This window comes from Sceloporus occidentalis, unplaced genomic scaffold (assembly GCF_023333645.1).
Source record: "Sceloporus occidentalis isolate IW3139 unplaced genomic scaffold, rSceOcc1.0.p SCAF_4, whole genome shotgun sequence".
In the NCBI taxonomy this organism is placed as follows: Eukaryota; Metazoa; Chordata; class Lepidosauria; order Squamata; family Phrynosomatidae; genus Sceloporus; species Sceloporus occidentalis.
The window spans coordinates 5,313,256-5,340,173 of NW_028316984.1; the positions used below are offsets into that span (position 1 = coordinate 5,313,256).

The 26,918-nt window shown below is 41.3% G+C and overlaps 1 protein-coding gene across 1 annotated transcript; it reads right to left on the minus strand.

Moving 5' to 3' along the window:
* Positions 1–4,424: 4,424 nt before the first annotated feature.
* LOC149313454 (cysteine-rich venom protein TEL1-like) lies at positions 4,425–25,585 on the minus strand. Its single transcript, XM_089522493.1, has 7 exons — positions 25,526–25,585; positions 22,396–22,509; positions 20,526–20,616; positions 10,270–10,418; positions 7,349–7,446; positions 5,902–5,990; positions 4,425–4,558 (listed from the first exon to the last, which is right to left on the minus strand). The coding sequence occupies exons 1-7, from the start codon at positions 25,583–25,585 to the stop codon at positions 4,425–4,427; spliced, it is 735 nt and encodes a 244-aa protein (XP_089378619.1).
* Between the last annotated feature and the right edge of the window lie 1,333 nt (positions 25,586–26,918).

Below are 26,918 nucleotides of genomic sequence, written 5' to 3' on the forward strand. Positions count from 1 at the left end.
GGATCAGGACCAAGGCAACTGCACACTGTGGTCCCGATCTCTCCTTTCCATGGTGCAAAAAGGAGCCACAAAAATGGCTTATTTTTGTGCCCTGGAAGGGTGACATAGCCTCTGGCACGTGGCTTTTCCACATTTCTTTCATGCTGTGTAATGTAGACAGAGCGCCAGAGGTCACCATGACACCACACACTGTCTGGACTGGTGTGTGGCCTGGGAGTGGAGTTGGGGCATGCGTCAGTAGAGTCAGCGGTATGGAACATCATCAATCTCAACATCACCTTCTTATGTTGCAATGTAATATACAGTATGCCATCATTTTCCAGCAATACCCTACTGTATTGGCATAGGATAGACAGTGAGTATGCAAAGGAATAAAGAGACACAACCTGGATTCAAAAAGGACAAAAATGATTTTGTTCATTATAAATATGTTTTTCTTCCTTTTTGTGCGCCCCAATTAAGGCAAAACAGAACTATTATGATCTGCACCAATGAGAGGTATCTCCAGCATATTAGACCAATGAGAGGTATCTCCAACAATTAGACTCTTAAGATTAACCAACATCTCCCATTAAGAAAGCATTCTCCAACGTCTCCATTGGGCAAACCTTCTCCAACATCACACTTTAAGCAAGCATTCTCCAGCATCTCACATTGGGCAAGCATTCTGCAACCTCTCGCATTGGGCAAGACTTCTAGAACGTCACACATTAAGCAAGCATTATCCATCATCTCCCAATGGGCAAGCATTCCCCAACCTCTTCCAATGAGCAAGACTTCTCCAACGCCACCTGTTAAGCAAGCATTCTCCAACGTCTCCCATTGGGAAAGCATTCCCCACACGTCCCAATGGGCAAGCATTCTCTAGCACCAACCATCAAGCATTATCCAAGGGCTCCTATTACACAAGCATTCCCTAACATCTCCAGTTAAGCAAGCATTCATCAATGTCACCCATTAAGCAGGACTTCTCCAATGTCAAACATTAAGCAAGGATTATCTAACGTCACCAATTAAGCAAGCATTATCTAAGGTCCCATTAAGCAAGCATTATCCAAAGTAACCGATAAAGCAAACTTTCTCCAATGTCACAATTTAAGCAACATCACCCAGTAAGCAAGCACTCACCAACGTCTCCCATTAGGAAAGAATTAAGCAACGTGGCCGATTGAGAAAGCATTCTCCAACATCACCCCTTAAGCAAACATTCTCAAAGTCACCCATTAAGCAAGCATTCCCCAATGTCTCTCATTAAACAAGAATTCCCCAACGTCTCCCAATAAGCAAAGAAGCCCCAACGGCTCCCATTCTTCAGCCTCTCCCATTGGACAAGCATTCTCCAATGTCACCATTAACCAGGCATTCCCCAACCTCTCCCATTGTGAAAGCATTCGTCAACGTCATCCATTAAGCAAGCATTCTTCAGCTTCTCCCATGCAAGCATTCTCCAACGTCACCCATTAAGGAAGGTAGGGGTGAGGGATAGGGTTCTGGTTGGGGTAAGGATGTGGGTTTAGGGTTAGGGTTATGGTTTGGATTGGAACTAGGGTTGCCCAATTGGAGAGATTGGAGAATGCTTGCTCAATGGGAGAGGTTGGAGAATGCTAGTTCAATGGGTGATGTTGCAGTATCCTTTCCCAATGGGAGAGGTTGAAGTATGCCAGCTTAAAGGGTGAAATTGGAGAATGCATGTGGAAAGGGAAATCCTGGAAAATGCTTGCCCAATGGGAGAGGTTGGAGAATGCTTGCTTAATGGGTGACATTGGAAAAGGCTTGTCCAATGGGAGAACTTGAAGAATGCTTGCTTAATTCGTGACATTGGGAAATGCTTGTCCAATAGGAGAGATTGAAGAATGCTAGCTTAATGGGTGACGTTGGAGAATGCTAGCCCAAAGGGAGCGGCTGGAGAATGCCTGCTTAATGGGTGACATTGGAGAATGCTTTCCCAATGGGAAATGTTGGATCATGCTTTCTGAATGGGTGACGTTGGAGAAGGCTTGCCTTATGGATGACACTGGAGAATGCTTGCTTAATGGGAGACTTTAGAGAATATATTCTTAATGGGTGACGTTGGAGAATGCTTGTCCAATGGGAGAGGCTGAAGAATGCTTGCTTAATGGGTAAAGTTGGAGAATGCTTTCCCAATGGGAGACTATGAAGTATGCTTGCTTAATGGGTGATATAGGAGAATGCTTTCCCAATGGGAGAAGTTGAAGAATACTTGCTTAATGGGTGATGTTGGAATATGCTTATTCAATGGCATAGGCTGAAGAATGGTTGCTTAATGTGTGACGCTGGAGAATGCTTGTCCAATGAGAGAGGTTGGAGAACGCTTGCCTAATGGGTGACGTTGGAGAATGTTTTTCCATTGGGAGAGATTGCGGAATACTTGTTTATTGGGTGACGTTGGAGAATGCTTTCCCAACAGAATACTTGCCCAATGTGAGACATTGAAGAATGCGGTCCCAATAAGAGTGGATGGAGAATGCTTGCTTAATGAGTGATGTTTGAGCACGCTTGCCCAATGTGAAAGATTAGATAATGTGTGCTTAATGGGTGACGTTGGAGAATTCTTGCCCAATAAGAGACGTTGGGAAATGATTTCTTAATGGGTGACGTTGGACAATGCTTTTCCAATGGGAGAGGTTGGAGAATGCAACCATTCTTCAGCCTCTCCCATTGGACAAGTATATTCCACGTCACAGATTAAGCAAGCCTCCTTCAATGTCTCCCATTGGGAAAGGATTCTCCAACCCTATCCCTAATCCTAACCCAAACCCAAACCCTAACCCTAACCCTAAAACCCTAGTCCTAATCTAAACCCTAACCCTAAACTCTAAACCCTCACCCTTCCCCTAACCCCAACCCTATCCCTAACCCTTACCTTGCTTAATGGGTGATGTTGGAGAATGCTTGCACAGTGGGAGAGGTTAAAGAATGCTTGTTTAATGGAAGGGCTGAAGAATGCTTGCTAAATGGCTGACATTGAAGAATGCTTATCTAAAGGGAGAGGCTGGAAAATGCTTGCTCAATGGGTGACGTTTGAGAATGCTGTCCCAATAAGAGTGGATGGAGAATGTTTGCTTAATGGGTGATGTTTGAGAATGCTTTCACAATGGGAGAGGTTAGGGAATGCTTGCTTAATGGGTGACTTTAAGCAAGCATTGTCCAACGTCTCACATTGGGAAAGCATTCTCCAAAGTCTCTCATTAAGCATGCATTCTCCAAGGTCTCCCATTGGCAGATCCAACAAAAACGCAATGGAGAAATAATCCAGTTTGAGACTGCTATCACTGCCCTGATTCAATTCTGGAATTCTGGGAACTGTAGACATAAAATCTTCTCTGTCAGAGATCTCTGGTATCACAGTAAATGATGATTCTTTAGCACTGAGCCAGGCCAGTTAAACCAGCCCCAAACTGAATTATTTCTGCAGTGTGTGTTTGACCTTAGTGAATGACAAAGGAAAATACGTAGCAATTGATATTCATTTAATAGAATGTTAAATCCTGGTGATAGGGATCTATACCCCAGTTTATGAGAAATGTACATTGTATATGGAATTAAAAACATACCATAATTGGTTTAAGAAAACTGGTATTTATCATGAGATTTTAATGGAGTTGTAGGCCCACAATCAGATATATATCTGGAGAGGAAAAAATTAAAACGAGGCAAGGAAAGCTAGCAAAATAATCTTTTTAACTGGTAGATGAATTACACAATTAGTGGACATGTAGCTATTAAAAGAAAATAACAAACAAACAAAACAACATCAACACATACAAACCCTTTACCTTGTATTAAGATCCCCTCAAATCATTATCCAGAACTGATATGATTTGGATTTCTAGCAATTTAGGAAGAGTATTAAGCAAAATTGAAATTTTGGCTAAAACTTTGTTTGACCATAATCTGGTAGTGGTATTATTTAAGGAAAGAAATTAATCTTTTAGGTGGAGGCTAAATGGATTATTATTACAGAAAAAGGAGATAATGAAAGACTGTAAGATTAAATTCAAATGAGGTAGATAATAGTGTTGTTTGGGCTGCATGGAAGGAAGTTATCAAATAATTTTTTTATACAGATGAATAAAATAAAAAATAAAGGAAATTGTGTTATTAATATGTAGGAAAATACAACCAAAGCCAAAATCCACAAAACAGTGATTTTTTATTTGGTGATTTTTTTATTATTATTATTTGAAAATGCACAAAATACATAATGTGAGCTTTTTCAAGTTCTTCATCAGGAAAAGACATTAAAAGTCATAAAGGTGAAAAAACTGACAACTATCAATTCTGAAATGTTAGCCATTAAGGGTGGCTATCTTTTTTTGTTTCCGTATTTTCTATCCTTTTCTGTTTCCTCATTTTTCACATTCAGAAGAATTATTTGAAGAGACTTATGAAACCCATTTTTATTACACAATTTCTGTTTTGCAGTTGCAGGAAGCTTTGCATTTTTTCTGGACGAAGTCCATTTCACAATCAAAGTTGTCTAATGTTTGTGCACACTGCTCAGCACTGTACTCATTTTTGTACTTGCATGGATTGGCTAAAACGAATAATTAAAAAAACAGTTAGATGAGATTGAACCCTTTTTTTAAAAAAAAATTCTCTGTGCTTTGCAGGATGTAGACTAAGTGTAAAGAATATTCACAAATTTTCTCAAGCTTGATGAGGAAAGGTGTTGCAAAAATGGCAAACTGATATTTTTTGCATAAGAGCAAAAAGACCAGTCAAGACATTTTAATTTTTCCGTTTTATTCAGTATTTGTGTAAAAAATGGTATTGATTCCTAATTCAATTTTTGTGTGTAAAAGTGTATTTTGTACATTGGCTGGATCCTGTATCAGATAAGTAACTTAACTAAGTACTTAACTTAGTATTTAATGTCTCCTGGCCAGATGGAAATATCATTCAACCATGCTCTGATCATCAGCAGAATGGCCCTTTGGTTCCTGTTTTGCACTTATGATAACTACTTACATTACACATTTACCATTTTGACACTATTGCCAAGCTTGGCCCCCAGCCTTCTTTAGATCAGCTGCATGGAGAAAATGAGTGCCATTCTGATGAGCATGGTTGAATGATGCTTCCGTAAAGTTTGGGCAGGTTGGGCCAGGAGAAGTCATTTCATTAAGTACAAGCTAATACAGTATTCTGGCCATTGTTTTTGTACAAAATGAGGCATTTCACCTAAAACATCCTGAAATACATTATTATCATTATCATTATTATTATTATTTCATAATCTTGCCCATCACTCAGAAAATGTTGACATTTTTCATTCTTATTCAAAAGAACAAAAAGCAAAAAAAAAAAAAACCTACATACAGTATCTTTTGTTAGCATCCCTCAAATAGGTCTTCCTTAATACTACACTTCTTAAAGGCTAGCAATGAAATAGTCCACTGAGCAGCACTGGGTTAAGGTTTCTAGTCTTTCAGGAGTTTCATTCATCAGATGCTCAAAACAGAGACTTTTTGGTGCAATTAGGTGTTGGAAAACCATGATATAGCATTGGTCACTATTGGTCTAATAGAAATAGACAATGATTCTCTAAGGTTTGCAAGAAATTATGGAACAATTAATGCTTTTAAAAAGAAAACTGACTTAGGTCCAAAACACACTGTAGAAATAATCCAGTTTGAGACCACTTCAACTGTCCTGGCTCAATGCTAGGGGATTCTGGGAATTGTATTTTTGGAGACATTTAGCCTTCTCTGTCAGAGAGCTCTGGTGCCATAATAAACTACAATTCCCAGGATTCTATAGCACTGAGCCATGGCAGTTGAAATGGTCTCAAACTGGATTATTTCTGCAGTGTGTTTTGGACCTTAGAAGACGATACAAATTATCCAGAACAACTGCTTTATACAGTCAATCACTTACTGCAGAGTTTATTGTCACAGTTGTTAGGACAGTCTCCACATGTCGGACCTTCTTTGTAGGGCTTCGATAACATTTCTAATATGTTTCCTCTGAAAACACAGAGGACATCAGCCATCAAAGTTCAGTTCTTCAGATATAGATAAATGGATTACACAGCTTTGATAGCTCATACGGTAGCAGCATTCGGTAGCAGCATTGATTTATCTCAAATTTCTTTTTGATTATTGATTTAAGAAAGTAACACACAAATTATTATAATAAGGCATATTATTAATTTTCAGTCTGATTATGAAAATTCATCATATTAATCTACCATTTTGCTTCAACCTCAGTACAAGTACTAAGCTAAGACAGTTTTTTGCCATCTTTCCCCCCTTAACTGGTGTGAAGAGAGGGAGGCATCCAAGGGCCCCCAAAGATTAAAGTGACTTTCTTTACTCTCCCCAGGCTCAAGCTAGCAACACAATCACCACACAACACAAGGCCATTTCTGCTTGCCTTCTTTCCATGGCAATGCTATGCCTGTACAATAGCAACCGGAGCCTGCAGGTGGGACGAGGCTCCTGTCATTGCCAGTTTTCTTGCACGATTTCCTGCTTCCTTGTAACTGCTATGTTTTAACCTCTCCTTAGGCCAGTGACAAAGGAAAAATCCAGGATTTACTGCTTCAGATGGCCCAGCCAGCCAGAACATTTTTTAGTTCCTTCAATTCAGGATTTTCCAGGTTTTCTGGGATTAATGGCAAACCTAATCCTGAGCCCCCCCCCCCCCCCCCCATTTCAAGATCAGCTCCTCCTGAGAAATTCAGGCACCAAGGAGCAAGACTCCTGTGTAGTTGAGTCCCCTGGGAAATTACCAGCAAGAAGTGTATTAGCTGATAGCCACTTAACAGTGTCTTACATATTTCCCCTTTTCCATGATATAGTAAGTTTATGCTTAAAATAATTATATAATATTTTATTTTATTATTTTGTCATTATCTTCATAGTTGTCACATTTTAACTCTTTTAGTTGTTGTTATATTTGTATTGCAGATAAATGTTTTTTGAGCCTAATCCTTTATCCTTAGGGGCACTGGAAAAATAATATGAAATTACAATTCAGGCTGCTGAATACATTATTTTCAACAAATATAAATTAGGGGCCATTTTGCACATTAGGACTATAACACCATGACTCCATTTTAACTGCCATGACATCATCCTATGGAATCATGGGATTGGGAGTTTAGAGAGCGGCATTTGGGATTCTCATACTCCTCTGGTGCCTCTTACCAAACCACAAATGCCGGGATTCCACAGGATGCAGCCATGGCAGTTAAAGTTGAATCATAGCACAATAATTGTTTAGTGTGAAAGGGCCTTGAGTTTACTAGATGAAATGAAGGAGCATGTGGAAACTTTGAACAGAGTAAATTGAGAACATTATATATAGAATTCATACTCACGTAGGGCAGAAACGACATACATAAAAGTGAGTGAAAGTTTCCTGCAGTGGGCAGAAGGCATATGCACATCCAATCTCATTTGAATTATACCAAACCATCTGTGTGAGAGAAAAGATTTTAAAGAAAGGGTACAATTTAACAAGTATTCCAGCTCCCAGTCTCATGATTATACAATCACAGAATAGTATGGCTATTTAAGTGAAATGAATTATATCTAATAGTATGGCTATTTAAGAGAAATGAATTATATCTACTTCTCCCCTTTATAGTTCATACAGTGCCACACTGTTGACTGTTTTGCACATTATACCAGCTGTCAGCTTATCTTTCTGGTGAGGGCACCTGTCTGATACATGTGTTCGACAGATGTATTTGTCAGATATGAAAGGGCTGTCTGTCACATTTATGCCATTGCAACTCTCTCTTTTTAGTTGTTACTGAGGACAGAATTCTATTGCAACCATGCAATGCAACTACCAAACTTTCCCTAAACCCAGCTTGTAAGCAGCATGGCCATTTCTGTGTTAGAGAATGGGAGTATAAAAGGAGTATCTCCAGTTATTTTTCTGTAACTGGGTGCATTGTGACAGGCATCCACAAGGACCTTCTGGGGTTTTCACGAAGTCTCTGCAGGTGACAATGCTGCAGCATATCCTGTTACAGGAAAAGAGCCGGAGACATCCTCACTCATTTTCCCCTCAACACTCTCCAACAACCTGGAGATGGCTGTGTGTGTGTGTGTGTGTGTGTGTGTGTTTCATTTCTCACAAGGTGAATTTGAGGGTAGGGGAAATTATCATTAAACATGTCTCCTGACGAAGGCTCTTGTCCAGGATCCATACACTGGTTCTTTGGCTGAAGAAAACTTGGTGCAATTTAGCAGTGTGCTTGATGACATAACAGCTGTTCTAATGGAGTGCATGCATATATCTATATAAATGTAGTATATAAATTAAAGTGATTTGTAATTGGTGTTGTTTTCTTTGGTTTCCAGTGTAAGAATGCTGAAATTAAGCTCCTTTACAGTGCAAGAAACTATATTTTTAATCCATATGATTCTGCATGATTTCTTACATCTACAACCATCAACAACCATCAACAGACTGATGCATTACGAATAATGACTAAGGGTTTTCTTTGATAATTTTTCAGTAGCAATGCAATTTAAAGGAAGCCACAGTTACTACAATATTAGCAGATAGCACATTATCTGCTAATAATTTATAAGGAAGCACATAAGGAATGGCTAAAAAGTTAAGGAATAAGATTTAATAGCTGCCTAAATTCCTTGAAGACACTAGATCTTGTCTGGTCATAGAAGCTAAGTAGAGTCAGCTCTGGTTAGTAATTGGATGAGATCCCACCAATGAATACCAGATGCTGTAGGTTATGCCCAAATAACACTGCAGAAATAATCCAGTTTGAGACTGCTTTAACTGTCCTAGCTCAATGCTAAGGAATTCTGTGAGACATTTAGCCTTCTCTGTGAGGGAGCTTTGATGATACAACAAACTACAATCCCCAGGAACTAGACAGGAGCCATGAAACCCACTGAGTGACCCTGGGCAAGTCACATGTATTCAGCCTCAGGGGAAAGCAATGACAAATCTCCTCTGAACAAATTTTGCCAAGAAAACTCCACGATAAAACCTAGAGTTATGGCCTGAGGGTCCCCAAAATGACTTGGAGGCACATGACAACAAACAGCGTGCTGTTGTGATTTGAGTGCTGGATGAAGATTTTGGGAGATCAAGGTGACCTTGTGTAAGTCACACTCTCTCAATCTTAGAGGAAGGCAAAAGCAAATTCCCTCTGGACAAATCTTGCCAAGAAAACTCCATTACAGAACCTAGAGTCATGACGTTAGTGTCACCATACGTCAGAAATGATTTGAAGGCACACAAAACAAATCCGTGTAATGGAGAAGCAACATTCCAGTAGTTCAAATGCATTACTTCATTGCACTCTTTTCCTTTAGGCATTTTTCTTCTCTTTCTAAAGTAAGTTGTGAGGGGACAGAGAGGAGAGAATATAGACAGGGATTTGTGTTTATTATTATTTTTGTTAATTTCGTGGAACACACTTTTTCAAGATGAAAATCCCTTTCACTTCTCAAATAGAAGATATACAAACTGGTTTCTTAAGATAATGCTTGCTTGCTTATGTCTGTACAGGAGCTTCTGAGAAAGAATAAACTGAACCTGAACATTCAGACACCTACAAAATTAATAGAATACAGCACTTCAGCAATAGCATTTGGCATTCTAGAAACCAGGACATATTTCCACATCACTTATCAATTAAATACTGATGAAAAAGCTGCAGCTCTGATTGATATGTGCTTAGAAAGTCACTCTCTCTCAAGCCATGTGTACATCTCAAGGCATGTGTATCAAAACAATTAATGCAGGAGGATAATACAAAAGTTAGCATCAAAAGTGAAAATATTTTGTATATTATGTTCTCAAAATATATCACATATGTAACTTTTCCTGTTTCAAACATGCATTTAACATTTTGTTTTAGTTCATATTTTAATTTTAATATCATTGGTCACAAGATCTCTGCTGCTGATTTATGGTGATAATTGCTTTACCTTTATGTTGTGTTTTTTATTTGTAAATTGTTTTGAGTTTGATTTTATCACAGAAAATGAGAACATGCATCTACAAATAATATCTTAAACAGGTAGGTTTGAGGTTGGACTAGGACTTTGGAGATCAAGGTTTGATTCCCCGCTCAGCCATGGAAATGCTGGGTGACTTTGGGAAAGTCACATACTTTCAACCTGAGAAAACTGTTTAATAGATTTGCCTTAGGGTCATCATAGATTGGAAATGACTTGAAGGCACACAACAACAGCAATAACAACAACAACAACAACAACAACAACAACAACAACAAGTAGCCTCTGCTCATACCTGAGTATATGGCAAAGCCTTTCTCCATAACTCTTCTGTCATACTTTTGCCATATATGAAATGTGAGTGTGAAGAATTCCAGTACCCTATGACCTCTGCCCAGCTTCTAGCAAAATTTGATTGTGATATACTCTCACCACAAAGGATTTCTGTGATAAAAAAACATAATTTTTTATGTTTTTATGTTGCATTTAACATCTCAGTTCCTCAAACATCTGCTGGTGAATTTGACATTTCTTGAAGTATTTCAGAGGGGTTGAAATGATGGCAGTAGCTTCAGCAATAGCAAATTTATAACAAGGCTGCCAAGACTTTAATTATCTGGCAGTAAAATTAGAATTATCTAGACATAAAAGTATGTAACATGTCTTTGCTTGACATTCTTTTTGGCAGAAGCTGGCATCCACCCACCCTACAATGGCAGCAAATCTTACCACTTCCTTTGAGAAATATGTACATTCACTCCTTCAGAAAGCAATTCAGCAACTAGTTTCTTAACCAGCAAATTAAAGGAAAAACCCACAGTGTGGCTGTTTCCAGCTGGATGGGTTACAGCTGAATAAATATTTGCTATTATTATTACAGTCTATCCCACCCTTCTCCCAGGGCATCTTACAACACCATGTAGTTAAAAACATACAAACATATTATATTAAAATAGTCATTATATTAAAATTGCTACAATAATTAAAACAAATTCAATGCTAAAATCAAGTTTAAAAGATTAAAATGCTTAAAATACATTAAAACAATATAGCAAAAACCTGTCACATGCCTTAAAAACTTTCTGTTTTAAAAGCCTGTCTAAACAAGTAGGTCTTAGCCTGCCGGCGGAACAATAGCAAGAAAGGGGCTATCCTGGCCTCCCTGGAATAGAGTCTGGGGCAGCCATTGAAAAGGCCCTCTCTGTGCTAGTGATGGTGGTGGGATGGACAAAAGGGCTTTTCCTGAGGATCACAGAGCCCTGGCTGGCTCATATAGGGAGGTACGTTCTGCCAAATAGCCTGGACCGGAGCCATATAGGGCTTTATAGGTCATCACCAGCACTTTGAATTCTGTCTGGAAACAGACTGGCAGCCAGTTGAGCTGTTTGAGCAGGGGAGTTGTGCGATCTCTATAGCCTGCCCCAGTTAAGAGCCTGGCTTCAGCTCTTTGGATCAGCTGAAGTTTGTGAACACTCTTTAAAGGCAGCATAACAGTGAGCATTACAATAGTCCAAATGTGATGTAACCAAGCATTACCACTGAGGCCAGAACGGATGTCTTAAGGAACAGGCACAGTTGGCGCACAAGTTTTAAATTTGCAAAAGTAATCCTGATCACGGTAGAGACCTGGGCCTCCAGGTTCAAAGCTGAATCCAGGAGTACTCCCAAACTGTGAACCAACAGGATGGATCCCTATTGCCTGATCTGCCTTTTGACTGACCAGGAGCTGAAAATTACTCATTATTGTGGGATCCAAGGATGGCTTTTAAACAGAGGCCTAACAACTGCCTCCTGTAGCCAAGATGGAATTCTGCCTTGTTGTAAGAAGGCATTGACTACCTCCGTTACCCACTCAGCCAGTCCCCCTCTGGCCTGTTTAATCAGAAGGACAAGGGTCCAAGATACATGTGGTGGCTTTTACCTCTCCAAGGATCTTGTCCACATCATCAGGCTGCACAAGTTGAAAAGTATCCATTAACACTGGTACTGTATTAACTGTAGCATCCAAGTTGGAACGGATCTGAATGACTTTATCAGCAAAATGCTGTGCAAATTCTTCACAGCGGGCCTCTGAGTGGTCTGCATTTTCTACTTGAGGATTAGTGTGTAAAAGACCCCTGGCCACTCAGAACAGGTCTGCTGGATGGCTCTGTGCAAATGCAATGCTGGCAGCAAAAAATAATTTCTTTGCTATAGTTTTTTGTGGGTTTTTCGGGCTATGTGACCATGTTCTAGCAGTGGCCAAAAAACTCACAAAAAACTATGGATGCCGGCCATGAAAGCCTTTGACTTTACAATTTCTTTGCTGCCTGCACTGCCACAGAGTTGGTCTTCAAACAGGCTGTAGCGCATGTTCGGTCATATTCCCTTCGAGTTGTCTGCCAACATTGCTCTAGTCTCCATCTCACTCGCTTCATCACCATCAACTCTCTGGAGAACCAAGGGACTGGTTTGGCTCCACTCCGTAAGAAGTGACACTCAGGAGCAATTGTGTCCACTGCCTTGCCCATTTCTCATTGCAAAGGTTGGCCAGAATTTCAATAGAATCACCTGCTGAGGTGACAGGAAACTCCCCAAGAGCCCTCAGGAATCCATCCGGATCCATCAGCCTCCTGGGACGGACCATCCTAATCAGTCCCCCACCTCAGTAGAGGTTCTGAGTCCCAGTGAGTCTAAACTGACTAGATTACGAGTTGTCCATGACAACTGAACCGTGGAGAGTTCCTCCACACCAAGATCATCATCACCTCACCCAGCACAGAAAACAAGGCCCAGAGTGTGCCCAGCAGCATGAATAGGGCCAGTTACCACTTGGGACACACTCATAGTTGTCATGGAGGCCATGGAGGCCATGAAGTCCTGAGCCACTCTTGAAAGGGCAATCTCAGCATGGATGTTGAAGTCCCCCAGCACTAAAGGTCAGGAATGGATTCCTGCTAGAAAGAGTTTGATATAGAATGCTAGAATGCCCTAAAAAAAAGAAAGAAAAGTATGTAGCGTATCAATATTAAATTATTATTGTTATTGGCTAGAATTAACTTGGGCACTTACAGGTACATAACCACCATAGTTAGGTAGCTAATTTCAGTATCCCAGCCTGACTCTTCTCCCCCAATCCTCATTCACAACAGCCAATGCAATCATAGAATCATAGAAATAGATTCATAGAGTTTTAAGGGGTCCAAAGACCATTCAGTGCAAGCCCCTGCTTGATTCAGGAAATCCATCTAGAATATCCCCAGCTGTACAATCTTTTTCTGAAGTCATCCAGAAAAAGAGACCCGGTCACCTCACTAGGAAATTGGTTCCATTGTTGAACCACTCTAATGTTGGACCTCTGGGGCAGCAGAATACAAACCTGCACCCTTCTCTCTGTGACAGCTCCTCAACAGTCTGAATATGCCCAACTCTTTCAATCTTTCCTCATACATATGTTGTTCTACATACCACTTATCATGCTTGATGCTCGTCTCTGAACTTCCTCCAATTTCTTTTAAAAAATCTTAAAAGCACCCAGAATTGAACATAGTATTCCAGCTGAGGCCTGGCCAGTTCATAATTAATAAATAAATAAATAAATAAATAAATAAATAAATAAATAAATAAATATATCCAGCCTCTTCCGATTGAGGATTGAGGCGGGTAACAACAAAGAAAATACAATATACAACAATAAAAACAACAAGCCCCACAAAACTCCGACCCAACCCTCCCTCCCTCCCAACTATAAACTATATAATTAACTATAAAATTAAACAGTAAAAAAAATGTTTAAAAATATATAACTATACATCAAAGTTAAAAACAAATCACAAGTAAGAAAAATAATAAAAGGGGGATTCAATTGGTTCTGGACATTATCAATTGGGGAAGGCTGCCGGAAGAGAAAGGTTTTTGTCACCTTTTTAAAAGCCTCAAGCAAGGATAATTGGCGAATCTCTTCCGCCAGGTCATTCCAAGTTTTTGGAGCAGTGACAGAAAAGGACCTCCAGGAGGTCACCGCCAGTCTAGTCTTTCTAGATTGTAAAAGGTTTTTCCCAGAGGATCGGAGTGTATGGGAAGGCTTGTATGGGAGGAGGCGTTCCTTCAAGTAGATTGGACCCAGGCCATGTAGGGCTTTATAGGTGATAACCAACACCTTGAACTGTGCCCGGAAGCTAATAGGCAGCCAATGTACTGATTTTAAAATAGGTGTAATATGGTTGAACTTGGATTTTCCGGTGACCAGTCTGGCTGCCATGTTTTGAATAAATTGGAGCTTCCGGACGTGGCACAAAGGTTGCCCCATTTAGAGTGCACTGCAGAAAACAAGGCGAGAGGTTACTAGAGCATGTACGACTGTTTCTAGGTCCCGCTGCTCCAGGTAGGGGCGCAACTGTCGTATCAGCCGAAGCTGATAACAGGCACTCCTAGGCTGTCACATCAATCTGAGAAGACAGTTGAAGCGACGAATCCAGGAGCACCCCCAATCTGCGGACGCAGTCTTTCAGGGGAAGTGTAACCCCATCTAGAACTGGCAAACTTATCTCTGTACCCGGATTGGGGTTACCTATCACAAGTACCTCCATTTTATTTGGATTCAGCTTGAGTCTATTTTCCCTCATCCAATCCATTACCGACTTCAGGCAGTCATTCAGGGGGGAGATACTCTCCTTGGTCACTGAAGCAGACCGAGACATAGAGAAATAAATTTGGGTGTCATCAGCATACTGATAACACCCTGCCCCGTGTCTCCGGATGATCTCACCCAGCGGTTTCATGTAAATGTTAAACAGCATGGGGGACAGAATGCTGCCCTGAGGGATGCCAGATGTCAGCTCTCTCGCAGAGGAGCAGCTGTCCCCCAGCATCACCATCTGGAATCTGCCCGAGAGGTAGGAACGTAGCCACTGCAAGGCAGAGCCAGCGATTCCCAACTCTCTCAGGCATTCCAGAAGGATACCATGGTCTATGGTATTGAAGGCCGCTGAGATGTCCAAGAGCACCAACAGGGCCACACTTCCCCTGTCAATGCACAGATGGAGATCATCGACCAAAGCGACCAGGGCAGTCTCCGTATCCCAATTTGAAGCCAGTTTGAAATGGATCGAGATAATCAGTGTCATCCAAGACAGCTTGGAGCTGGTTTGCTCTCTTCATCACCTTACCCAAGAAGGGAAGAAGAGATACTGGCCGATAATTATTTTTGTCCAGGGATCAAGGGAAGGTTTCTTTAGAATGGGTTTCACCACTGCCAATTTTCAGGCTCAATGGAAAACAACCTTCCCTGAGGGAGGCATTGATTATGGATTGTAGCAGCTTCTAAGTTGCCTCACCTCCCTGGATGGCCAGCCAAGATGGACAGAGATCGAGAGGGCAGGTGGTCTTTTTTACCTTAACAAGCAGCTTGTCTACGTCATCAGTACTCAAAGACTGAAACTGATCCAAGATAACCTCATTAATGGAGTCACTAGATGCCTCTCTTGTTGACTCTGTACTAATGCCGGCGTCTAAGTCAGCCCTTATCTGAGAGATTTTATCTGCAAAGTGGTCGTTAAAAGCGACACAGCAGGCTCTCGTAGGTTGAAAAAGAGGATTCAAGGTGGAAGGAGTTTGTGTCAACTTCTTAACCATCTTGAATTATAGCCACTGTTCTAATAGGTATACCACCCCCGAGGAGATTGGGGATAGTTGCCTTCAGTCCAACCTTGACCAGGAAATGATCCGTCCATGACAGAGCAGAGGTGGAAACCATTTCCGCCCATGGATATTCCTGATCCGTACAAAAGACCGCATCAAGGGTATGACCTGCACAGTGTGTCAGCCCAGAGACTATCTGGGATAGTCTCATGTTAGTCATGGCAAACATGAACTCCTGAGCTGCACCAGTGAGATCAGAAGAACTGGTCTCGAAGGGGATGCTGAAATCCCCCAGAACAAGAAGCCTGGGGATCTCCAACACCAGCTCCAAGACCAGTTGTGTCAGCTCGGCTAGGGAATCTGTTAAGCTACGGGGTGGTCGATAAACCAACAGAATCCCCAGGCTATCCCTGGCCTTCAGGCAAAGGTAAATACACTCAATGTGGTCAGTTCTACGGATAGGTATCCTGGTCAAGGTGAAGTTGTTTTTGTAGACCACGGCAACACCCCCTCCTCACCCACTTTCCCTTACCTGCTCATTAATGGTATACATCCCTGACAGAAGTCAATCCAGACTCTGTTTAAAGACCTCTAAGGAAGGAGACTCCAATACACTCCAAGGGAGTTTGTTCCACTGTCAAACAGCCCTTACTGTCAGGAAGTTCCTCCTAATGTTCAGGTGGAATCTCTTTTCTTGGAGCTTGTATCTATTGCTCCGGGTCCTAGTCTCTGGAGCAACAGAAAACAAGCTTGCTCCCTCCTCAATATGACATCCCTTCAAGTATTTAAACAGGGCTATCATATCACCTCTTAACCTTCTCTTCTCCAGGCTAAACATCCCCAGCTCTCTAAGGCGTTCCTCGTAGGGCATGGTTTCCAGACCCTTCACCATTTCAGTTGCCATCCTTTGGACACGCTCTAGTTTTTCAATATTCTTTTTAAATAGTGGTGCCCAGAACTGGACACAATATTCCAGGTGGGGCCTGACCAGAACTATTACTCCCCTTGATCTAGACACTATACTTCTGTTGAGGCAGCCTAAAATTACATTGGGCTTGTTAGCTGCTGCATCGCACTGTTGGCTCATGTTCAATTTGTGGTCTACTTGGACTCCCAGATCCCTTTCACACGTAGTTTCATTCAGCCAGGTGACACTCATCCTAAATCTGTGCATTTCATTTTTTCACCCTAAGTGCAGTACCTTACATTTTTCCATGTTGAAATTCATTTTGATAGCCTTTCCAATCTATCAAGGTCATTTTGAATCTTGATCCTGTCCTCTGGAGTATTAGCTACTCCTCCTAGGAGTTTATCAAACAGGAGGGATTTCTCTTAAATTCGAATGAAAAGAAAGTGGGGCCAGAACGCATTCACTTAAAGTCGCTAGTTTAACGCAATTACGTGAATGTGTGTTGCATTCGAACTGGCTTCCCAATGCCCGAAAATAGCATGCCATTGCCCAAATTTGCATGTGGCAGTCTATCACGCAACAATGTGAAACCACATGATTGCGTTCGGATTGACTTCCCATTGCCCGAATTTATATGTAGTGGGTTGTCATGCAATAAAGTTAAACCCCATGATTGCATTCAAATTGCCTTTGGCTTATACTTCCAATTTCCCTTGTCAGATAAACTCCCTAATTTGGTGTCATCTGCAAATTTGATAAGTTTGCCCCCAATTCTGTCATGCAAGTCATTGATAAAGATGTTGAACAGTACTGGGCCCAGGACAGAGCCCTGTGGGACCCCACTGGTCACTTCTCTCCAGGATGAAAAGGAGCCATTGTTGAACACCCTTTGGGTTCGGCCGGTCAACCACTTACAAATCCATGTAACAGTTACGTTGTCTAGCCAGAGTAATATGAAGACTTAGGCTCTGGTGATGAGGAACACTTGAGGTGGGAGGGAATTTAAAAAATGAATTAGTGATAAATTAATAGTATTATACTTTTGTGGAATTATGAATAGTATATGATGAAAAGAAAACAGTAAGAAGAATGAAGATATTAATAATAATGTCATGTGTTTTTTAAATTACTGGTTTAGTTAATATTAAATGGTATAATATGAATAAGATTTAGATAAGGTAATTAAGAATGGATAATTAATGTGATTTATTACATATTGTATGCGAAATACTATCTAAAAGATATTTTTAAATGCTATTTTATGTAGGTTATACTAATACTAATACTACTAATAATAGGGGGAAAGAAGAATAGTTTGTAGAAATATTTAAGAAAGTCTATGAGTGATGCCAGCAAAACCTGAGAACTGAAAGAGATGCTACTAAAGGTTACAGGTAAAAGTGGCTACCAGCAGGAGTCTGCAGCAACTTCCGGTTTTTGCTGAATTCAATAAACAATTTACTAAGTTCTGCAAACAATTACAATATGTCAACACATTTTATAGGTACCTAGGACACAGAAGAGGAAAGGCTGGTTCTCTTTGTCCATTTTGCTTGGGTGACATCTTAAACTTTTAAACTTTGAGCCACTTCTGTGGGTCACTGGGGGGTGGAGCTAGAAGCCTAATTCTATATAACTGCTGGCAGAGGATTTCTAGTTCCTTCCTTGCATGAGGAAATGCTGGTTCTTTTTATCTATTTTGCTTGGGTGAGATCTTAAACTTTTAAACTGAGCCACTAGAATCCCAATTCTATATAATTGCAGGCAGAGGTGCACAATTTTTTATTTTTATTATATAGTCAAGGAGGTTTTGGAGTGCAGAGGAAAAGGTGACCTGGTACAGTGTTGGAGGAGTTCTCCTTTAATTTTTCACTTTTTCTTTTCACTTCTTTTCCTTAAAGGGCTTGTGGGGATTTTACTCAGAGGAAGTGAGTTAGAGACTTGCCCCTGGAAGGTGCTAGTAGGCAGGAGCTCTCTACATAACTATAGTCCCTGTTGATTGAACTAATAGTGCTTGGGGACAAAGGCCCAGCCAGCAGGGATTCTTTACACTGTTGTTTAGCAGGGGAAGCCCACAGTCTTGTTTCAGTACTTCCTAAAGGCTTCTCAGTATGGACACTGAGGAACCTGCTGCAGTCACCAAACACTTGTGGGATGTTTGTCTTCTTGCCTAGGACTGTGGGGAACTTCACCTACACCGAGTGCAAGTTGGTAGCCCTCTTGGAAGAGAAAGTCCAGCAGCTGGAGCCCCAGATATCTACACTTCAACATCTTAGGGAGCAAGAGATTTTTCTGAACAGAATGAAACAGATGGTCTTGGATGGGAAACACACAGAGGAAGTTGCTGGGGCTTGTGGGGACTTCCTGTGGAGGTCACTTCACATACAACAGAAGTAGATGGTTGGAGGAATGTCACATACAGAAGTAGAGAAACCTGGGATGATTCTGTGAGCTTGCAGCTACAAAATCAATTTGAATCTCTCTCTATTATCAGGGATGATGAGAAACGGCAGCAGGGACATATTTCAGGGACAGAGCAGGAGACCTTGAGAGTACCACCACAGGAAATAGTTGCTTCTAAGCCTTAACGGAGGCATGTGGTGTGGTGGTGTTGGTAGGACTCCTGGTTGAGGGGTGCCGAAGCAGTGGTTTGTGGGTTTGACACACATGTGGGCCTGATGCACATGTTTTAACTATTCAAAAGGCACTCCTGGTCACAACTGAGATTTCAAGTCTGAATAAAGGAACATATCAAATTTGCAAAGCAGCATCTTTAGACAGAATGTAAATCCATCCAGCAGAGGCTGAATCCCTATTACTTAATCTGCTTTTTACTAACCAGAAACATCTTTGTTTTGTCTGGATTAAGGGGTGAAACAGAGTGGCAGCTTCAGTCATCTTGGCAGGGGAAGCATGGCATTTGGATGACATACGCCTTGATGCTGCCCCCACGCCAGTGTCAAGTCACCCACCCACATGGCAGGCAACACTGCAGTGTTCCCGCAGTGTGGCGTTTAGATACTGCATGCTGCAGGAGCACCGAAAAGCTGCCCAGTGGCAGAAAAGATGGCTTTTTGCCAGTTCAAAAAGGAGCTGCTTTTGTGCCAGCAAATAGCTGGGTTGGGGGCACGGTGTGCAGTTGCTGCAGCACCAACCTGGCATTCAAAAGGGCTGGATCAAGCCCCCCTGCTTTACGACCATCTATTTTGGTCCGAAGTTTCAATTTGTTTGCCCTCTTCCAGCCCATTACTAATTATAGAGAGATGTAGGACCAAAATTGCTTCCTTGGATTGAGGTGGAAAAGATTCCTTGGATTCAGGTAGAAACAGAGTTAGATGGCATCACTACACTGATGGTACCAGGCCTGAAACCTGTCCCAGAGGTTTCATATGTATGTTTAACAGCATGAGGGACAGAACTAGGCTCAGCAATATCCCATAGCACAATAGCCTAGGAGTTGAACAAGTGTTCCCCAGTACAACCTTCTGCGTTTGCTCATCCAGAAAGGAACTAAGCCTAGAAAAATCTCTGAATCCCATCCTTCCAAGATGGCCCAGTAAAAACATTAGTCTATTGAGCAGCATAAATGGTTACTTGTCTAAGAAGGTTACTTTTTAAACCAAAATTCCCAGAATCTCTTAAGTAGTGTGGCCACGGTGGCTTGGGAATTCTGGACTGGGAATTCTTGGAGTTAAACTATAAAAAGTTTTTCCCAAGCTCTGTTCAGAAATAGACCAACTTTGCCTAAAGTGTTTAAATGAAATTTATAAAATGCATATTATAATATTAACAAAAATTATTGATTTTATAAATTTAGTAACAAATATATCACCTCAAAAGCATTGTAGACCTAATGTCAATTTCTTTCTATTTATGGAATAAAACTAGGTATTAACATAACTATCCTTAAAACAACAAATGATGCATGTGTTTTATATTTTATATTAACAATGCCATCATTAAAGACCCAGTTCATACATCTAGCATCTAACCCTTTTTGCTGTCTCCTTTATATCATTTACCATCCACATATCTGTTCTTTAGGAGGCTGGCTCTTCCTAGACATTCTGCGGCCCATCGTTTTGCACTCTCAGCAGCTCTCTCACTCCATTCCTTCACAAAGGAAATAAATAAATATATATATTTCTGATAAGACATAACAAATCCTATCATACATTGAAGCACACAGAGAAAAGCTAAAATCACACAAGTCAGAGGAATGATCCTGAAATGGGCCTCCAATTTTCCTTCCCAGGGTAGCCAGAATTTAGCTTTCTAAAAAACTGTCTACAGGCACAACTTCAGCTATTGAATTGAAGGGGGTAGCCATTCCTTCAATATTTCAGAGCATATATGGTTGCCAGTTAGGAGTGTATGCACAGAAGAGGGCATATTACTCTCAATTGTACTGCAGTCAGACAAATCAGTCCTGGATACAGAAAGAGGCAAGAACAATAAGTAAATAATTTCCTTCCTTTTAAACTGTTCTATACCATTGATTTATAAATTCACTGGACATAACATTTTACAATGCAATCTCACATCACACTCAGCTCCAGTTTACTCCAGTCTTCCCTGTTGATTAGGAATCTGCTCAATCTGGTCTGGTGCTGTCATCCCAGGATAGCTGTTGCTGTTGGATCTCTTTGCCAGTAGTCCTGCATACTAACTCTATTCACTAAGGGGTTGTACAGACCGGCAAAAGAATCAGCTTGGGGGCAGAGTGGGGGCATGGTGACTACATGCCAACCACCCTGACTCTGCCCCCATGCTGGTGTAATGCCACCCAAGCAACCACATGGTGGGTGGCATCATGCTGCATCTTTGGCACACCATTTACATGCACTGCACCAAAGAAGTGGAGAAAAGCCTCTACTGCCACTGCAGATAGAGTGTCCTTTCCATGGCACAAAAAGGAGCTGCTTTTTGTGGCTTCTTTTTGTTCCACAGAAAGGCCAGACTGGGACTGCAGCATGTGGTTGCTGTGGCCCCAATCCAGTGCTTCTAGGGGCTGCATGGAGCCACCCCTTAGGGGCTGTCTGTAGAGCCCCTAAAACTTTGAAGGAAATGCATAGCATGGACACAATAATTTAAGTCAGTACTGTGCAAAGAAATGATCAAAGTAGTGATTGATGGGTTCTCACTGTTAGTGAGAAGGAATGCTCTAGCAACAGATGGACTGCAGACCAGCTACTGGACAAACACAGCATCATGTGATAAAGTCTCACCACAGGTGCTACTATCCTACTCTAATTCCATTTTTTCAAGCCTCATGGGATAAAGTCCGAAGACTGATGGAAGTAGGTTTGACAAATTTTGCTTTTAAGAAATATATGTTACTGAGACAGCTGCAGGACCAGGAGATAAACTGAGGACAGAGCTTGACAGGCTGGGGAAAGAGTGAATTAAGGCTGGGAAAATCTTGAGTGAATTAAGAATTTAATTCAGTGTTTGAGCAACTGCTAGTTTGCAAACAGGGGATTAGACTCATTATCTAAAATCTCTTTTAGATTTAAAATATGTCTGGTTCAGTAATATTGATTTTTCTGTTATATTGGATACCACTGTGTCTTTCTGGACAGAAAGTGGGTACTACAGTGGATGCTTCCATGTGTTATATAGATATACTCAATACCCACTCCTTTCTGTCTGGATGCATTAATTTTGCATTAGGAAAATCTTTGATATTTGTAGATGCGTAAATACTTTTTAACTGTAGTCCTTGGAGCTGGAACTAAACCCCTTATAATCTTATCAAGTAAAAATAATCTGGGTACACTATTGTTTTAGCTGTTCTGTGTTGTATCAACATGCAGGTAAAGTTGGAGGGAGTTTGCTTGCGATGTAAAGACTTCAAATATTATCTGGTGGTATCAGTGAATTCTAGTTTACCATTTTCAGCATGTTCCTAGCAGTTGGTTGCACTGCTCTCCTGGCAGCATTATATGCGTCAACAATCTCTTGCTGTTGTTGCTTGGAGAGGCCCAACACAAAGGATTTTTCTCCCTGGAGTTTAAAAGAAATTATTTCCACAGATTTCTCAGATATGAAAAATTAAATTGCCCTTCATTATCCTGATGTGAGTATTGTATGAATTTAAGCTTTCACAGTAGCCTAAGATCAGTAGCCTAGACAGGTACTTAGTTGTACCTCATAAATTCCTTTACCAGCTTACCAAATCCAGATAAGGAGGGAAAGAAAAGATTTGCATGATCTTTATGAAAAGTTTGCTAGAGAGTGTAGAGGGACAACACTTTGATAGTCATAATCAAGCTTATGGTTGGCCAGGTAAATTGAAACAATGACATGACTCCTTTATGTTATGCTATCTTTTTATTTTGTAGAAGTATTCACTATATCCTTTGTTATTATGACTACTTGAGATGTTTATTCCTGTACAACCAGTCCTGAGTATACACAGTTCATAACTTAACTATATCTTTCTTCCTATTTCCTTTACTTTCTTTCCTGTCAAATAACAATTATGTTGGTGTACCAACATAAACCAGCAATAATGTTGGCTCATCAACCAGATAAATCTGCAGTAAGTATTCAAAAGGAGTACTATGAAAAGTTTAAAGGTGCTTTGAGTTCCATCTAATAAATCTAATAAATATCTGTGAGCTGTCTTGGGTCCCTTCTGGGAGAAAGGTGGCATAAAAATGAAATAATATAAATACAGTGTGCCCTTTTTTTTATGCGGGGGATCCATTCCGGACCCCCCGCATTAAAAACCCTGCATATGCTCGAGCCCCACTGAAAACAATGGGGCTCATGTATGGCACAGCGACACGATGGCACAGTGGTGCATGCATGCCATGGTGCATGCCCCATTAGTCTTAATGTGCCCCTTGTGCCCCTTGCACCTCGCAGGCTCCCACGGGCTCCCTCATGGCTTTCAGCGTATGCTGAAAGCCGTGTATGGTGCGTCCGCGTATGACGTGGGCGCACTGTAAATGAATGAATAAATAAAGGTAGTTTAGGGGGGAAATGCTAATTCAGTAACAAATGCCCAAAACAGATGGGCAAAATGATGCGGCTTCAGGCTGCATTGGGAGCATGCTGTTTACACGACACATGCCCTGAAAGCAGCCTGAAGCTGTACTGAGGCTGGATCAACAAAAAACAACCAGGCCAAAAAGGAACCAATATAATCCATTCCTGCTGGTGGTCTGGTTTGGGACTATGGTGGTGGCACACATCGGGAGTGGGCTCATGCAGTCGCTGCAGTCCAAGCATGGTTGGAACTGGAGTGGCCTCGCACTGCTCCTTTGAGCTTGTCTGCATGACCCTTATAACAACAATCTGACTCATTTTCATAGCACAATTCCTTACGTGTTTCTTCAGAAATAGTACTGTGTTCAGAGGGACTACTCAGTGTTTCACACTGTGGCTTTACTTAATTATTTTAAAATTTTAACAGTGAAGCAGTAAATCAATTAGTTAACAGTCATTTGTCCATTATAAAATAGCAATTAGTTAAAATGCACTAGTGCATTAGATCTCTTCCTGTTCCATGGGCAAGATAGAGAAAGCAACTAGCTTCATAGTCAGTCACAGTATACCCATACAACTAAAGGGAAACTCATAATGCATAGGGTTGTATATATTCATTATGCCAAATAAACTTAGGGGATCAACAGACCACCTCTAAGGGGCAGCATCCTGGTGCTTTCCTAGCCGGATTGGGGCCATGGCAACCTCATGCCGTAGCCCCGATCTGACTTTTTGATGGTGCAAAAAGGAGCAGCAACAAGTGGCTCCTTTTTGTGCCCTCAAAAGGGCACCATAGTTGTGCCGCCGCAGCTGTATGGTGTTCCTTCGGCACTGCATCATTTGGATGCAGCGCTGGAAGAGCGCCATGATGCCATGCACTATATGGAGCAGCCCAGATCCAATACTTGTCCCTGAAGTCACTTTGGTGGGCATTTTTCAAAGTTGGGAGCTTTCCAACTTTGAAAAATAGCCGCCAAAGGAAGTTCAGGGACCAGTATTGGAGCTGAGCTATACCCAGACGGCAGTTTTGGGGGCAAAAGCCATGTGATAGCTCCAGGGGGCAACCCAAATTTGACTTGAATTTGGGAGTGGTAAATTGCTTTATTTTGGTGTGTGCTAAGCTCCTAAGTGGCATTTTCTATTGTTTCCTACTGTAATCTCAGAACTGCTGCTAATATCAGAATCCACCTTCATGCAGTGATTCAGGGTGTATTCTGCCATGGGGATTGTATAAGTTAGTGAGATAATTAGGGATAGTTTCTAGACACGAGGGCGGTTGCAGAAGGGAAGGCCAGTGGGTAAGCTCTCACACATATATAGGTAGATAGATAGATAGATAGATAGATAGATAGATAGATAGACAGACAGACAGACAGACAGACAGACATACATGATGGATCTTAGGTCAACAACACCTGTATCTAAATCTCTCAGGGAAAGGCATTCAGGGAAGGAGTTGCTGCCACCATGGGCTATGCTCAGGATGATCACGTATCTGGAACTGTCAGCTGAGAGCAGCAAGCAATTCACGCCAGTCAGGCAGTTTTATGACGGAGTGATGGTTAACAGATACCCTCTATTCCGGTATCTATAGATCTCTCAAGGCAGAAGAGACTAAGAACCAAATGGCACTTTCGCTAGGACAGCTTTGATGTAGAATTCCCTCCTCTGTGGTGAAGGAGGGGGATTGGGAGTAACTATTTGGGCTGAACAGGAAAAAAAGGTGGGGGTCGGGGGTTTTAAAGTGTGGTTTCTCTTTGGAGTTCTTCAGATTCAGCAAAAACGTTGTCCAGTGTATTTCTACCTTCTCCACAATAATTTTTTGTTTTACAGTAGCTGTTGTGGATGATTGGTTCAGAATTGAGCTAACTGAGCATAAAATACCAGTTGGTTATCCTGCTATAAGCTTCAGCTTTGCATGACCATTTTACAGTGGATCATAGGATAATCTTGTCACATTATTATTATGGTTGTTGTTGTTATTATTATTATTATTATTATTATTATTATTATTATTATTTCATACCTGTGCTAGGGATACTTGTAGCACAGCAGCCAAGGGCAGGAAGACAATTGGAAGAAGCATTTCTGGAGAAACAAAAGCAATCAGGAAATATGATTAAGTATCTGTTTAGTCTGGAGAAGAGAAGGTTAGGAGGTGATATGATAGCCCTGTTTAAGTACTTGAAGAGATGTCATATTGAGGAGAGAGCAAGCTTGTTTTCTGCTGCTCCAGAGAACAGGACATGGAACAATGGATGCATACTGCAGGAAAAGAGATTCCATCTCAACATTAGGAGGAACTTCCTGACAGTGCAATACACTTCCTCCGAGAGTGGTGGAGTCTCCCTCCTTGGAGGTCTTTAGACAATGGCTGGATGGCCATCTGTCAGGGATGCTTTGACTGAGAGTTTCTGCATGGCAGGGGGTTGGACTTGTGGTCTCTTCTAATTCTATGATTCTATGATCATCACTGACTATTTGGGGATATATTTATTCGGAAGGAAGTCCTACTGAGTATGATAGTGTTACTCCATGAAATAGCTGTCCATGGCAGAGGGTTGGACTGGATGGCCCTTGTGGCCTCTTCCAACTTTATGATTGTATGATTCCATGATTCTATCTACTTAATATTAAAAACATAAAATTATGTTTGGTTACATAGCCACAGAGGATGTCCCAATGTAAGGGCAATATCCTGCTCAAATACAGAAATCTAGTAGGTTTTGCTTGGAAACACTAGTGCACATAGACAGGATAGGCCCACTGAGTCTGGAATACGCATAATCTCATCACATAGGACTGTGATGGTGGGCAATGGCTGGAAATCAAAGGACACTTTCCTTTGGAGACATCTGGATTAATTGTCCTGCCATTTCCACACACCTCTGGCCATTTTTCCTCCTGGAAACATCTACTCAAACTCTGGGGAACCATCTCAGTACACGTTTCCTCCTATAAATATGCCCTGTTGAGTTCAAACAGCCACACTGACCGTTTCTCTCTTGACTTCTTGCACACAGCCTGGGACCTGGGTAGGCCTTGGAACATGCAGTCCTGCCCAGGTCCCAGGATGTGTGCTGAACCAGACTCATTCATCTTGTCAGCTGATCAGAGCTCCATGCCTGAATTCAGAGGATTTATCCTCTGCTAAACCCTCTGAAATCACTTTGGAACAGCCTGCCGGAAGAGATCTGTCGTATCAACAGATGCTTTCAAGAAAGCACTTAAGACGGATCTCTTCCGGCAGGCTTATCCATTTGATTCACCATAACTGAACCTGGATAACACTCCATCTTCCATTAATCATATATAGGTGTGGATTTGTATTACTGAATTTGCTATGTTAACTAATTGATGTAATTTTGGATAACTTTGTGCTTGCTGTAATGGTGATTTTATCTGATGTACTCCTGCCT